The 15,833-nt window shown below is 46.2% G+C and overlaps 1 protein-coding gene across 1 annotated transcript; it reads left to right on the top strand.

Moving 5' to 3' along the window:
* The first annotated feature begins 465 nt into the window (after window positions 1-465).
* LOC106838174 (L-threonine 3-dehydrogenase, mitochondrial) lies at window positions 466-15,184 on the top strand. The gene is made up of 9 exons (XM_014852096.3): window positions 466-972; window positions 8,133-8,332; window positions 10,162-10,204; window positions 10,866-10,936; window positions 12,103-12,252; window positions 12,343-12,515; window positions 13,313-13,403; window positions 13,802-14,071; window positions 14,677-15,184. The coding sequence occupies exons 2-9, from the start codon at window positions 8,149-8,151 to the stop codon at window positions 14,814-14,816; spliced, it is 1,122 nt and encodes a 373-aa protein (XP_014707582.1). The 5' UTR covers window positions 466-972; window positions 8,133-8,148; the 3' UTR covers window positions 14,817-15,184.
* Window positions 15,185-15,833: the final 649 nt, after the last annotated feature.

Genomic DNA, 15,833 nt, shown 5'->3' with positions numbered 1-15,833 from the left:
TCAAAATGGATTAAAGACTTGAATGTAAAACCTGAAACCATAAAAATTCTAGAAGAAAACTTACGCAATATGCTCTTTGACATCGGTCTTAGCAGCATCTTTTTGAATAACCTTTCTCACCAGGCAAGGGAAACAAAAAAATAAACAAATTAGACTACATCAAACTAAAAAGCCTCTGCACAGTGCAGGAAACCATCAACAAAATAAAAAGACAACCTATCAATTGAGAGACAATATTTGCAAATCATATATCTGATATGGGGTTAATATCCGAAATATATAAAGAACTCATACAAATCTTTTCTAACAAGCTCCCAGGTGATACTGACTCTGCTGGTCGGTGGCCTTGGAGGTCATGAAGGGACTGCTGGAGGTCTCTGCATATCTGATCTCCTAACTCCCGGTCTGGGCTATGTCCTCAGCCAATTTTTCCAGCTTTCTCTTCCGCGTGCCGCATTGTTTCCCACGTCCATTGCGGCGCCGCTGAACGCCAGCATGAGCCGGTTCTCTGGAGGTCCAGAGGGGCCGACTTCCTTTTAGTGGAGGCCCTTGCAGAGCAGCCCTTAGTGCTGAGCGCACGCGAAGATGGGCAGCTGGCACCGCCGCAGCCGGGACGCTGCGCGCCAGGGACTCTAACGCCCCGCTCCGGGTCCCCGGTTCTCCACCCCGTCGGCCCCAGGCACAGGCCGGCGAGAGGGGAGCGCTCTGCCCCGGACGCGGCCCAGGCCCGCGGGGAGAGGGTTGCCATGGCAACCGGCGCCCTCCCCCCTCCGGTGACCTGGTGCTGACGCCTGGCCGGCCCAGGCCAAAGAAGGGGATTGGTGAGTCAAGGGGCGGGTTTGGGGCTGGAGAGGATAAGAGCCCCGCGCGTCCGGCACCATCTGGGTTTCGGCTCAACGCGCTGCGGCTCCCGCCACGTGCTCCTCCGGCTCGGCGCCGCAGCGCAGCATCTCTGGGCGGCTGCGTCGGAAGGTAAGTGTGGAGGTGGATGGACGTTCCCCCGGCGGCTGTCCTGGGGAGCTGAGCCCCCTTTGGGAACGGAGGCCGACCCCGCGGGGACCCTGGCCGGATCAGTGTGACCCGGGCCTGGCACCGCTGATTCTGCGCTCTCAGGTCCCCAGTAGTCACCGCGGAGCTGGGAGGTCAGCGCGGGGACCGGAGGAGGGCCGGGGCGCTGCTGGGGTCGGCAGGACCCGACACCGGGCCCGGTTACTTTTCAGAAGGGCGTCCTCCCCACCCCTCTCCGATAGGGAGATAGGGAGTAGGGATAGGCGCGGCTGTTCTTATAAAACCCGTTTATCCAGTCATTTCCCGCCAAGGGTGAGACCTCACACTCTTTCCACAAGGAGCCAGGCTGAGGCTGGAGACCCCTGTGCAGCTCGAGTCGCCCGCGTCTCTTGGGTTTCCTCTCCTGGGCTAGTGTGCACCAGAGGAAGGAAGGGGATGCCCGCTCCGCAGAGCCAGACCTCCCTCTGAGACCCTCTGTAGCTCACGCTTAGGGCGCCAGAATTTTTTTCCCTCCACCCATTCAGACTTTTGGATCATCTCCACGTTAAGTCTAGACTTTCCCGGCTAGTTGATGGAGTCTTTGCATTGAGCAGCTTGCTAAGCACTTCTCACAGATTGCTTTAGTTAAATCCTCTCGACAGTCTAATGTGATGGTCCTATCATCGTCTCCTTTGTAAGCATGAGAAAACTTGAGGTTTGGCAAGGTAGTGTATGCCGGCTCACACAGCGAGGGATTGGTGGTGTCTGGCCTTGCACCCCTCCCCTCCAGGCTCGTCCAGTGCTCTCCTCCTGGGGAGGGTCGAGGAAGGGCGGCCGCGCTGGAGGAGAGGGAGCCGGAGAGGTGCCCCCTGAGCGACCACGGGCGTGTTTCCTATTGGTCTTCTCCCTTAGGTACCTGATCATGTCACCTTTCTTGAGGGAGAAGAGTGGAGGTGGTGGAAGGAGGGTTTGAGATCGACGGACCTGGTTTCCTCCCCCCTTTTCTTCGTAATTAGTCTCTGCCTGACCTTGGGCGGGTCAATTCATCCTGCAAACGGGAGAGAAGATCCCAGCTTCAGGATTACTGTGAGGGTTAAATAAGCGTTCAGGAGAGCAGGTGCTTGTCAACGCTCGGTAGTTATGAGGTGCCTGATTTTTCCCTGGATCGTTACTATTAAGAGGACACATTTATTATTATATTTTAATGAACTGGAGGATTTAAAGCTGACTGCCTTTCAAATGTGTCTTAGAAGCTCTCTTGGTCCTTAAGGCAGAATAAGAGGTGGGAGACCCAGGGCAAGTGAAGGTGGGTGTGGTCAGCAGTGTCCTTTAGCAGTGGGAGAGGGTGCCAGGCCCAGGAAGTTGTCAACAGCAATGGCTGAGCTTTTGTGAAAGCGTTTCATTGAGCGCAGAGCAAAAAACCCACTCTGAGGGGTGAGGAACGAAGGTTTGGGGCAGCAGGAACACTGGAGACCCTGAGACTGGAAGGAAAGGTGAAGGCAGTAAGAGAACAGTAGGCTTCAGCAGGTCTATAAGCAGAGGGAAAAGAACCACTTAGGGGGTTCATTGGCACAAGGGTTAGCGGTTTGGACGGAACTGGGGTTCAGTAGGCACCAAATTGAATGGAAAGGTGTCTGGGGGCAGCATGGATCTCCATTGGGAGAATCCTAGATTCCAGCTCCTCAGCAATATATGGATGCACAGACCATTTCTCGGAGCAAGATAGATATTTTTTTAATTTTAAATTGTGGTTTCAATCCCATAACATAAAATGGACCATTTTTAAGTGTGTAGTCCAGCAGTGGTAAGTACATCCACAGTGTCGTACAACAGCTCTCTAGAACTTTTCATCTTGCAAAACTGAAACTCTGTGCCTCTTAAACAAACACTAACATCGCCTACCCTTTCTCCTACCCCTTGGCAACTACCTTTCTACTTCCTGTTTCTATGATTTTGATATGTTTACATAACTCATATAACTCATGAATGGAATCATACTGTATTTGGCCTTTTGTGACTGGCATATTTCACTTGCATATTGTCCATGAGGTTCATCCTTGTTGTACCCTGTGACAGGATCTCCTTTTTCAAGGCTGAATAATAGTCCATTGTACATATAGCAAATTTTAAAATCTGTTCATCTGTTGGGCTCTGCATATTTTTAACTTCATGCTTAATATGCCTGAGACATTATTTCATACATCCTTATTTACTATCTCCAAGGCTGAGAATGGTTACAGCTGGAAATTTGGGGAGATGGGAAGACAGCAAGAACATTAAGGGAAATTGATGGTGTATTCTCAGGAGAAAGGCCTGTTTTGTTGGTCTTCAAATTGGAATTGCTTTTAGTATTCCTGAAATAGAATTATCTACCTTCAGAGCAATCATGATTGAATTAAGTTTTTTCCCCCAAGAAACTCAAGTAATTTTTTCTGAGAACAGGGGCCTTTTTTTTGTTGTGGTGTGGGCAACCCTCTGACATGTCTTGGTTTCTCCTTCCTGTCTGCCTGTTCGACGCCATGTTTGGTGAGTACTGAGATGTATGGGGCGCTGCTAGGAGCTGCTCAGTGGACCTCACAGCTTTGTGGGAGATGCAGTCATATTGTCTCCTGGGACCTAAACCTACACGACCAAAACCCAGCTCATTCGTCTTCTCACCTGACCTCTTCCCCCGGAAGACCATTCTTGCAGTAGCCCAAGTGAGAGATCTCGGTATTGTTCTCCTGAGCCCTTTACCATCCCCCCACAGCCAAACAATCTCTAAAGCCAGCTGAGCTCTGGGTCTGTCTCTTTATCACCCCCACCCACTTCATGAAGCCCCTGCTGCCTCAGAGCTCTGCTGTGGTTAATGCAGATAAGATAATGCCGGCAGGTGGCAGAGGTTGGATCATAACCACCTAGAGAGGCCTGGGTTGGGGAGGTGCTCGGCTATTTATGGAGGAAAGTCTGCTGACCTGTTGCTTTTTCATGCCATGTAGTTAAAGGAAACAAGGGGCTTGGGAGGGAAAGTCAATGGCCTCTCATCCGACCTTTAAGAAGGAGGACTAAGAATCTTCTTTGACGGTTTCCCTATATAAATTTACACTGGCTTGGCAAAGCAAGTGTTACTTTAGAACAGCTGTTCTCAAAGTGTGATCTGGGGAACCCTTGGGTTCCCCTGAGCCCTTTTTGAGGGTCCGTGAGGTCAAAACAATTTTTAAATAATACGAAGATACTATTTGCCCTTTTCATTTTTTCTCTCACAAGTGTCTGGTGGAGTTTTCCAGAGGCTACATGACCTACGATGAGCTTTTCCTCTGATGGCTAGTGAAATGTGTGCTTGTGTATTCTTGTGTTTCTGGAATCTTCTAAGAGTTGTAGGCTTAGAGTATAAATATGTGCGTTTTCAGAGATGAGCTCAGTTTGTTCTTAGTACTTCTGTGCACTTACTAGCCCCCTTCGGTTATATCTGTTATCATCTCTGTGACCTCATTTTCTTTTAATAAATCATTACTTTGAAATCCCAAAGTTGTCCTTCTGCTGTTATGGAAAAACAACAAAAAGTAAGTATACTTTGTAGTCTTGATTTGAAAACTTTCCTAAATTTTTAAATAATATAAAAATTCTTTCCAATGTAATGTTTTATTGTAAAATAAAAGGATATTAATTTTTATATTTTTTATATTTAAGGATAGATTATAATTTTAAAAGGGGGATGTTAGAAGACTTGATTTTTTTTTACTGAAAGCTACACCATACGTGTTTATAAATGCTGAAAAAAATAAAATGACATATCAGAGTTCCCTGACTCATGGAAATGTTAAAAAAGAAACAGCAGGCCCCAAATGGAGTCACTTGGGCTGAGCCCCATGTCAGCACACCTAACCCAACTGCATTTTCAGCCTCTCCCAGGAATGTGGCCTTTAACCAGTCAGTCTGGAATTACCTGGTCAGCCCCAAAGGGGTCATCTGCGTGATGGACCACCGCCTTTCCCCAAAGAAGGGCGACCTTGCTCGAAACAATCCACTCTTTGCTACAATCTTCCTTTTTCTCCCCATTCTGCCTATAAAAGTCTTCCGTTTTGTACAGCTCCTCAGAGCCCCTTTCTGTTGGCTGTATGGGATGCTGCCCCATTCATGAATCATTGAATAAAGCCAATTAGATCTTCAAATTTTCTCGGTTGAATTTTGTTTTTTAACAGAAGAGAGGAATTTATTCCAGAGAAACGGGCAAAACTAAGTAAAACCTAAAAATATGAAAGCTTTCTTCAGCTTTACAGATGTTAGAAATTTCTCTTATGTGTCTTATGCTACAGAAGTTTTTTGAATAATATTATGAGACCAGAGGCATTATTCTGGGACCAACCATTTAGAGTCATTTCAGAAAAATGAAGTGAATGGCTTAAATGAAGATATGATGAACTCTTTAAAAGCCAAAAATTATTTGTTCCAGCTTTTCAAACCAAAAATGGACGAGCTATTGAAGCATCTAACAGGATAAGTTATCAAACTGCAGTGGCTGGAGAAACACACAATAGAGCTTTTTCAGATGAAAAAGCATTGGAAGAAATCATGGCACTGCCACCTTCTAATAATACAGAAAGCTGTCAAATTAAACATTTAGCTGCAAATATGGAGACTGAGTTAGTATCTTAGCAGTAGAAGTGTACTTTTGGGGGGGGGGGGTGGGCAAGGAAGATTCACCCTGAGCTAACATCCGTTGCAGTCTTCCTCTTTTTTTGCTTGAGGAAAATTAGCCCTGAGCTAACATTGGTGCCAGTCTTCTGCTATTTTGTATGTGGGTCACTGCCACAACATGGCTGATGAGTAGAGCAGGTCCGTGCCCAGGATCCAAACCCACGAACCTGGGCTGCCTAAGCGGGCAGCCCCTGGAGAATTTTGTTTTGTTTTTAATTGTCTGTGCATTGTTAATCAAAGCAATCCTGTAATGGGGACAATAGTGCTGTTTGGTGGTTAAGAACTGGGGTCAGGGCTGGTCCAGTAGCATATTGGTTAAGTTTGTGCCCTCTGCTTTGGCATCCTGGGGTTCACGGGCTTGGATCTTGGGCACAGACCTAAACACTGCTCCTCAAGCTGTGGCAGCACCCCACATATAAAATAGAGGGAGACAGGTACAGATATTAGCTCAGGGACAATATTCCTCAACAAGAAAAAAAGAAAGAACTGGGTTCAGAGGGGTGGTGGCCATGGTTAAGTTTGGTAGTACTCACTGGCCTGTGGCATGTGGTGAGCGTCAAATGTTAGCTGTTAATAGTGGTGACATAAGAGGAACCAACTCAGTTATGAACTGTCAACACTGTTACACTAAAACGCTTTAATTCAATTAAGAATTTGTGTCCCCTTCGTGCCTTCCCCTTTTGGGGAAAGAGAAGATGAGCTGTATCTATTTCCTGTCTTCAGGGTTTGCCTTTTCCCTGACTCCAGTCCCATCAACCTTTAACAGAAAAAGTTATTTTTTCAACAGTGCCCATCTATTATTTTGCTTTTGGGAATTGAGAATTGTCTATGAGTTTCAGATATTCTGGTAAATCTCGCTGCTTCTTGGCTTCCTCACCATCTCCCTGAACTTGCTGAAATAAGTGACTTTGAGAATCAGAGTTCATACCTGGTCTCAGGTGTAGACAATGACTGCAAGGATGATTTCCCCATAGTTCCTCTGAGGGATACTTGACGAAAAGCTCGGGGCTTTCCTGTAACGTAGCCCACCCTGGACGCCCCCTTCCAGTCCTAACCCTGAACCCGAAGCCAGAGATGCGCCAGCCCAGGGCTCTCTTCTGCTTGTTGGGGAAAGTTAGCCAGGATACGGGGCCTCCGGAGCTTTGTAGGGCTGTGTCTGATGCTGTGGACCTGGTGGGCCAAGCCACTGACCCAACAGAGGCCATGGGGACTCCACCCGCCTTATTTCTATGTCCTAAAGAACAAAACTGCCATGGCTCACCAAACAGTGTTAAAGCATATATTTTCCGAAAATTCTCTTTTCCTTAATCTGGACTTTAGGGATTGTAGGAAAGTTCCTGCACCTCTGGCATTTTAACTTAGAATTACTATTATCTGCTCAAGGCACTGAGTTGAGTATGACAGGCGAAGTGCAGATCTTAAACTGGAGAGGTCTTCAACTGTGGCGTACCTTTTCTCCTTTGATGATGCAAAATATAAGATGGTTGAGATCTGATTATCTCTTTGTGAGGGAGTGGGGCACCAGAGTCTGAAGGTTCATCCGCCAGTTCTGTTGGAAATTTAACAACTGACGGAGGTGGAAGCTATGAGCTGTGTGCAGTCGATAGGCCTGACTTTAGATGGCGGGATGTTTGCTGTTAGAACCAGCAGAGCAAGCTGGGCAGCTCTGATTGACTGTTGTGACATGCTTGCCTGGGTCTTAGGGATGGAATGGGGAAAATGGAGGCCCTGCGTGTGTGTCCAGTTTCAAGCCATATGCAATTGGACCATCTTGACCTCTTGAGGCCAGAACTGATTTCATGGTCTGTCAGCCAGTAAGGAAGGAAGAGGGGCGAGGCGAAAACAAAATATGCGTGATCTGGGAAGAAAGGAGAAATGACTTTTCTAAATGATCCTTGCTAAAGAGATGGCAATAAAACAAATTAGTCACAGCTTACTAAATATTGCTGGGGGGCCCTTTTTATCTTTACGGTTTGCTTTTCTAGTCTGGTTCATTCTAAACATCTGAGTGTTAACACAAGATTTACAGGGCACTACGTTATTTAACCTGGGACCTGTTTGTGCCCTCCGATGGTGCGTGGACAGATTGATGACAGTTGTAAAGATGTGCAGCCTTCGCGAGGATCTGTTGATGTGGTGTTTCTGGCTCTGTATGCAGTGACCTTCGCTGTGACGTTAGATCTGGTTGATGTCAACACTGTGCGAATCCGACCCTAAATCTCCCTCTGACCTTTGTTCGCCTGCACGTTGCATGAGCGATGTTTGATCTGCTTTCACAGGGCCCGGCCCAGCCCGCCGTAGCTGCCTATCCATGCACTCAGCAGTCACTTGTTCAGTTCATGAATCCAAAACATGGCTTTGCTCATGAGCTACCAATCTTAGTGTTACTTTTGGTTAGAAAGTGTATGGTTTGGGGGATTGGGAGAATAAAAGATTACATAATGAACACTGCTCCTCTTTTATTACAGGGAATTTGAGGAGAAAATGCCGGCTGTTAGGATGCTGCAGCACGTCGTGGGCCAGCTGCTGCTGGGCCCAGGCTGTGGCTGTCGGACGTCTGCCCTGCCCGCCCGGTCTCTGGGCGCCTCCCCTTGGCAAATTCCAGCCAATGCCAACTTCCACTCTGCCTCTTTCTCTGAAACAGACCAGCCACGCGTCTTAATTACAGGTTGGGTTTTTTCCTTTTTTCCACGTTTAGGGCTTGATTATTTTCGTTTCTGTGCAGCCTCTGTGTGGTTGTGTATCTTTTTGGAATGTCTAACATGACACCAGCTAACATTTATTAATCAGAAACTACCTTTTCCACTATTGGCTTCCTCCAGAATATTGCAAGTCCCAAATCCTTATTTCGTCACTATTGCTAGCACTTGGTTTCCCTGACATAATTTTTTGTCATCTGAAGGGAGGACCTAGGAACCTGGGGGCCAAAAAGCCTCCGTGGAACTCAGTTGGCCTTCCCTGTTAGGGCCGCCGGGGAGCGAAGGCTCGTGGAGAGGGTGTGCAGGGACGAGAGCTTGGATTCTGGAACCAGACACATCTTTTCTTGGCCAAACTCCTCAACCTAACTCGGTGTCATTCATCACAAGCAGTTATTGCATGTTGGTGTGTTGGAGGCAGAGAAGATGCATTGGGACCTGCCCCGACAAGTTCATCGCCATCATCTCGTGTTGGTGTCGAGCTCATTGTCCCCAGACTTGCTCCCTCATCCTTCTCACCTTGTGTACACCCCGCACCTGATTCTGTACCCTCCTCTCTGCAAACTTCTCTGTTCCTCTGCATGTACTTCGAGCCAACCCAAGCCATCTGTGATTTGATTGACACGTTTTATTTACTTCTTCTTCTTGCCAGGTTTTCTTCCCTTGGTTTCCCGTCGGCATCCTCCTTCCATTCCTGACAGTTTGTGTGTGTGTACCTTTCTTTCACTGCCTCCTCCTCTTCTCCTGCTAGAAGTGGGTTTCAAGTGTGGTTGGTTCCCCTCTGCACTTTCTCCCTGATCACGCAGCTCGTTGTCTGTGTGTGGTTTTATTCCCCCCAACCTCCACTCATGAAGCATCTTCCAGGGCCCAATGTTAGAATCTCAGTGGGCATGGTTTTAGTCCCATGTTAACAGATGCTTACAGGAAATCCCACTTTCTGTATCTTCCTACCTCGTTAATTTCCCCAAATGAAATTTATGGTTGTATTCCCCCAAGTATGCTCCCAGCCCCCCAGCTCTCCCATTTCTATCAATGGCTTTTTTTTTTTTTGGTGGGGAAGATTGTCCCCGAGCTAACATCTGTGCCAGTCTTCCTCCACTTTGTATATGGGTCGCTGCCACAGTGTGGCTTGATGAGCGGTGTGTGGGTCCACGCACAGGATCCAAACCTGCGACCCTGGGCTGCCAAAGCAGAGCATATGAATTTAACCACCATGCCACCAGGCCGGCCCCTATCAATAGCATTTTTTAGCCTCCAAATCAGGAAGCTCTAATGTTCGTTTTAAATTTTCTTAGTGGCTCCTTATCGATTCAGTTATCAGCCCTTTTCTCAGATGGATTCTTGGTTTGTCCCTCCTCTTTCTCCTTTCATATCCCATTCCAGTTCTAATGGAGGATGGAGTTCTGGATGATCCCACCAGAGGTTGATATCAAACTATTACATTTGGCTTTGGGTGTTTTGGCAGCTTCAGAGCCTATCATATAACGGAGGCAGAGCTGAGAGTGAATTCCTGGCCCAAGGAGTCAGGAGGTTGTCCAGCTTTCTTGTGATTTTTCTCTCCCTCCTCCCTTGCATCCCCTCAGCCACTCCATGCTGGAGAGAGCGCTGTCTCTGAAATTAGTGTCACCTGCATTGATCTCTATCCTGGCTCGGAGGAGGTAATTCAGTTCTATCAGGCTGACCTGGGGCTTTCCCTAATTAGCTAAGACTGTCAATATGGTCTTATTCCATTATTACATTCTGGGAATAATTGAGTTGGTTAGATTTGGATTAAAGTTTCCCTTTTTCCTTCTTCATCTAGGGGGTCTTGGCCAGCTTGGAGTGGGACTTGCCAACTTTTTGAGGTAAGAGCGCTAAAAGTTGAAATATAAAATCTGAATTCTTCAGATTGTGAAGCTTGCCTTTGGCACCATTTATACCATTTAATGTTTTCTGTCCCCTCTTGCCCCTTACGATTTTTAAGATATTGTATCTAAGTGTCTATCTAGAATACATTTCATTTGCCTCTTAATAGCATAGACATTGTCGCAGCTCTTTGACTCAGCATCTCCCACACGGGCCCTTCGCCCTCTCTCTTTTCTAAGTTACGTGAAAGAAAACACGTCACTCCAAATGACTCACTCGATTTTTTAGATGTTTGGGGGCAGAGGGAAGTACAGCTAGAAACTGAAAGGCAACAGTGTGGGATTTGGAGAGAGCAGGATAAAAGGATAAGAAGAGAGAAGAGAAGAATGAGGAGGGAGATGTAAAAACATAAGGGTCCTGGGAAGAAATTGGTGATAAATATGGGGATGCTAGGGGGTGGAAGAGAAACAGAAGGTGGGGCCGTGAGTAGCAAGCGGGAGGCCTGAGAATAGTGTGTGTGTTTGGGAAGAAGAGGGAGGAAAGGTGTGAAAAAGAGGGATTCAGAGGCTGATGGGAAATTACAGTTTGTATTTGAAAGGGTATTTTCACACATTTTCCATCCTAGATGTACCAACTCCTGTGTTTTGATTTTCCCTTTAGAAAACGATTTGGGAAGGACAATGTGATTTTGTCTGACATAAGGAAACCCCCCGATCACATCTTTCAGAGTGGTAAGAGAGCGATATGACTTCTTGTATTTTTATCTTTAACTTTCAAAGTGTAATTGGAGAGGCAGCTCATGGAATCAATATGTGCGACAGCTTATAACCAGGCTTGTGAATTAGAGGAAGGAGTTATTGAGGCACCGTTGTGTCACTTAGAGATATTTCATATTTTTGTCCTCGGTAGTTCTGTAGAATGTCTGCAGTAATGCTGCTGCTTGTTCTGATGTCACGAGAACAGGCGAGTTCTTCTGAACTTAAAGTTTTGGAATAATGTCCTTGAACATTATTTGGAGTAGTCTCTTTGGGATAAAACCTTTGATTCCGGTATTTTGGAGTTTTTAGTTCACTTGTTGGCTTGCTCCAAATGAAAATCAAGTTTTGTGGAGGAAAAGGTGCTTTAAAAATTTGGAGAAATTAATCCTCATATTTCAGTGCAGACTTGCACTTAAACTGTTGTGCACACGCACACACACACACACACACACACAAATCTCCAACTCCTCTAGTCGAGTTTCCTTCTACCTCAAAAACGTTTTGATAATGTCTCCTGGGCCTTCCTGCCTTCAGTGTTAGCCTTTTGCTGCTCACTGTGGGGAAGAGCAGTAATTTGCTCTAAGAGGGAAAATTGGCATCGAGCAACGTCGGCTCTACCTCCAGCCTAGCCGAGTGTGATGAACTCATGCTTTGTGGTTCTTCTATACCAAGCTGTGGGGCTTTTTTAAAAACCCACTTCTCTATTCCTTTTAAAATATGCAACTTTTAAGCAGAGTGAAATCACTGGGTGCATGTAGTGACATTAACAGCATCGACCCTGCAGGCATCTGCCTGGTTGTGACCCCACTTCTTCCACTGTTCTCTGTTTGATCCTGGCAGCTTACTTAACCTCTCTGTGCAGTAAAATGTCTCTGCCTCCAAGGCTGTATGAGAGCTAAATATACAGCTAGCCCAGAGGACAGTGCCTGGCAAGTGTAAGTCCTATATAGGCATCAGCTGTGGGGGGTGGTTGGGGTTTGTTATTCTTCCGTAAGAAAAATGCTGCATAGTGTCCAAATGGTTTAGTTTCCAAGTTGATATGATGGAATTCACAAGTCATTCGGGGACAGGGGAAGGTCCCTTTAGCGTTTCACAGCTCGAACACTTTCACTTCTGTGCTTTCACCGTGTTTCTCGCAGGCCCGTGTATTTATTCGGACATTCTGGATTACAAGAATCTCCGGGAGATTGTGGTGAACAACGGCATCACCTGGCTGTTTCATTACAGCGCTTTGCTCAGTGCAGTTGGGGAAGCGAACGTTTCCTTGGCCAAAGCCGTAAACATCACTGGTGGGTCTCTGGATCTTGCCCAGAATGCTCTGTGCGCCACTTTTTCCAGTAAGAGACTTTTCGGGTTGTGATGAGGTCTGTTTGTTTCAGGATTGCACAATGTTCTAGACGTTGCAGTGGAACACGGTTTGCGACTGTTTGTGCCCAGCACGATTGGAGCCTTTGGACCTACTTCTCCCCAGGACCCAACCCCTGATCTCTGCGTCCAGAGGCCCAGGACTATCTACGGGGTGTCCAAGGTCCACGCAGAGCTCATGGGAGAAGTAAGCATTGCTTGGCAAGCTGACTCACTGTTTCCTTTTCTGGTCTTTCTTCATCAAACACCTGCTGATTCATCCTAGGAGGGGACTTTCCCCTTCACCTCATTCCAGCCCCCAAAACGCTCGTAAACTTGTTGTTTGCCCTGTGGCAGGACCGGTAGCTCCACAAGAACTCCTCAGCCATATGATAACACTCAACACTTCCTGAGGCCCCCCACATGGCACCCCCTCCTTCATTTGCTGCCCATCTTATTTGTACTGGCCCATTCTTTCACACTCCCAATATTGGGAGCTATCGGAGGGAATTTTAGAATTTCTTATTATGGGAAATGTCGAATGACTTTTTGGTTTGCGTTTTTTGATGCTCTTTGTCTTTATAGTGCTGGCATGTTTTAGCTGCTGTCTGATCCTTCCAGCTGATGCATCATATCACAGTCGTTGCTCTCTCATCTCCCTCCATCCTCCTTTACTCTCTCTGGTGCTGCACTAGAGGATCGTGCTCCTGGACAATTGTTTGGGACAACAAGCAGTGACTCCCTTCCAAAGAAATGTTGGAAATGCTACTGTGGGCTGATTATTTACCTCGTTAATGTATCCCCAGAATGATGATTCTTTGAAGATAAAAACTTAAGGATTATTTATTCAAAAAAATGAGTGACTTAGAAATTCTAGCATCTTCATTTCCTTTAGGAATATTTTAATCTAATTGCATGGAATGATATCTCCAAAAAAAGCTGTTATTTCTTGGCACTGCTCTGATTTAAAAGATGCTTTTTAAAGTAAGTTTTCTTTTTCCGTAGTATTATCATTACCGGTATGGGTTAGATTTCCGATGCCTGAGGTATCCTGGAATCATTTCAGCTGACTCCCAACCTGGAGGAGGAACGACTGGTGAGTGTTTCTGGATGCAGAAGCACACAGGAGACTCCAGCTGCCCCCTGTTAAGCCAGACAGTAAAGAGATTTTCAAAATGTGAAACATGCCATTCTTCTCACTAAGTTTTCTTTTGTATGGAAAATATGTTCTTTTTCATATAAAATATCATGCATACAAATATGTGATGGATTTATTATTATCTTAAAACGCAGTAACATTTTTTAAAATTCTCAGTTTCTGATATAGTAAATATTGACACAACTGACACGAGTAGAACCCCTCCGGGGTCCTCAGTGTTGTTTAAGAGCATACAGAGGTTCTCAGACCAAGGCGTTTGAGAACCGCTGCCTTCATCCAAGAGGCTCGTTCATCATTTTGCGATAAGAAGACTCACAGGCAGGATTCTCTTTCAGACTATGCAGTCCAGATTTTCCACGATGCTGTAAAGAATGGCAAATTTGAGTGCAACCTGAAACCCAGCACGAGGCTCCCGATGATGTACATTGATGACTGCCTCAGGGCCACCCTGGAGGTCATGGAGGCCCCAGCAGAGTCCCTCTCCATGAGGACCTACAACATCAACGCCATGAGCTTCACCCCAGAGGAGCTGGCCCAGGAGGTTCACAAGCACATACCAGAATTCCAGATCACATACAACGTGGATTCTGCTCGACAGGCCATAGGTTGGTACATGGTTGCAAATCCCCTCAAAATGAAAATTAAGCTTCAGTCTGCACTGTGAGTCTCCTGAGGACCTAAACCATGGAAGATAAGGAGAGCGCAGCGCCTTCCCGAGGGTCCTGGCACGTTCTGGCAAAGGAGCTGTAGTTGAGCCAAAGCCAGCAGAGGCTGCAACTTTGGGAAATGAAATCTAAAGTGGGTGGAATAGTTCCATTCCAAATAAACAGGTTGTCAGCATTTCACCATTTTACAGTTTAACGTAAAACAAACAGAATGTGAAAACAATTCTGGGTTTTCAAATGCCGTGACTGTGCCTGCTGCTCTGTGGCCCTGAGCACCATCTGGGTAGAAGATTCCTACCCTAGAAGTTTGCGTGAGATTTTAATAGTATGTGACAATTCAGTGCCTGGTGGTAGACATGTAATAGTCTTCTAATCTAAGAGGGTGTGTGCACGTAATAGCTGCTCTGGTCTGCTCAGAGGGACAATTCCAAGAGGGACTTTCTTTTGTGGTACCTTGTATGATGGACCTTATATAAAATCTTCTGGACCTTTTTGCAAATCTAGAACCTGACTAACTTACGCTACTCTTCCGTATCTTTTCCTAGCGGATGGCTGGCCAGTGAGCCTTGATGACAGCAATGCTCGGAAGGACTGGAAGTGGAAACATGATTTTGATCTTCCAGAGCTGGTGACGACAATGTTGAACTTCCATGGTTCTGATACCAGAATTGCCCAAGCGAACTGAAGGAACCAGAGGAAGAGCTCGTGTATCCTGGACAGCTGTCAAGGGAAAAGCATAACGACCCCGAGGGTTTATACCCCAAGAAGTCTCAGTTATCTGGGCTTGAAGGACTAATTGGACTAAATTTTTGCAGCCATATTGAACTGCCACATGGAGAATTGAGTTGGCTTTAGCATTTTCAAAATGCTGTAGGCTCAGTGGTAGGAATTCTAAATCTTTGCTGTTTGCCTAAACTTGTCTAAACACATGCATCACAGAATGAAGACTTAAGTCATAATAGTTTTCATTTCCTTAATTAAGATGAAGGCACCATTTCTGGGAAGGTGAAAGTATGTGACGTTTGTATGTAATTAAAATTAGTTTAAATAACACCCTTAAGACTCGGTTATTCTCTTGACTAGAGACCAAAGATTACGTTTTGAAGACTATCAAAGATGATCTCCTAGGAGCTGGCCCCGTGGTCAAGTGGTTGGGTTCACGTGCTCCGCTGTAGGTGGCCCAATGTTTCGTTGGTTCGAATCCTGGGCGCGGACATGGCACTGCTCATCAAACCACACTGAGGCAGCATCCCACATGCCACAACTAGAAGGACCCACAACGAAAAATATACAACTATGTACTGGGGGGCTTTGGGGAGAAAAAGGAAAAAAATAAAATCTTTAAAAAAAAAAAGATGATCTCCTAATTTAAAAGTATTTTTTACTGTCCCATCAGAACATAGAAAATGCTTGATATGGGGGGGGAGGGGGTGCCAGCCCAGTGGCGCAGCCGGTAAGTGCACACGTTCTGCCTCTTGGAGGCCCGGGGTTCACCGGTTTGGATCCCGGGTGCGGACATGGCACCGCTTGGCACGCCATGCTGTAGTAGGCGTCCCATGTATAAAGTAGAGGAAGATGGGCACGATGTTAGCTCAGGGCCAGGCTTCCTCAGCAAAAAAGAGGAGGACTGGCAGTAGTTAGCTCAGGGCTAATCTTCCTCAAAAAAAATAAATAAAAAATAAATTAAAAAAAAAGAAAATGC

The sequence above is a fragment of the Equus asinus genome, chromosome 3, assembly GCF_041296235.1.
Source record: "Equus asinus isolate D_3611 breed Donkey chromosome 3, EquAss-T2T_v2, whole genome shotgun sequence".
NCBI classification, from domain to species: Eukaryota; Metazoa; Chordata; class Mammalia; order Perissodactyla; family Equidae; genus Equus; species Equus asinus.
Note: the sequence above shows the minus strand (reverse complement) of the source record. Positions and strands in the feature narration are given on the sequence as shown.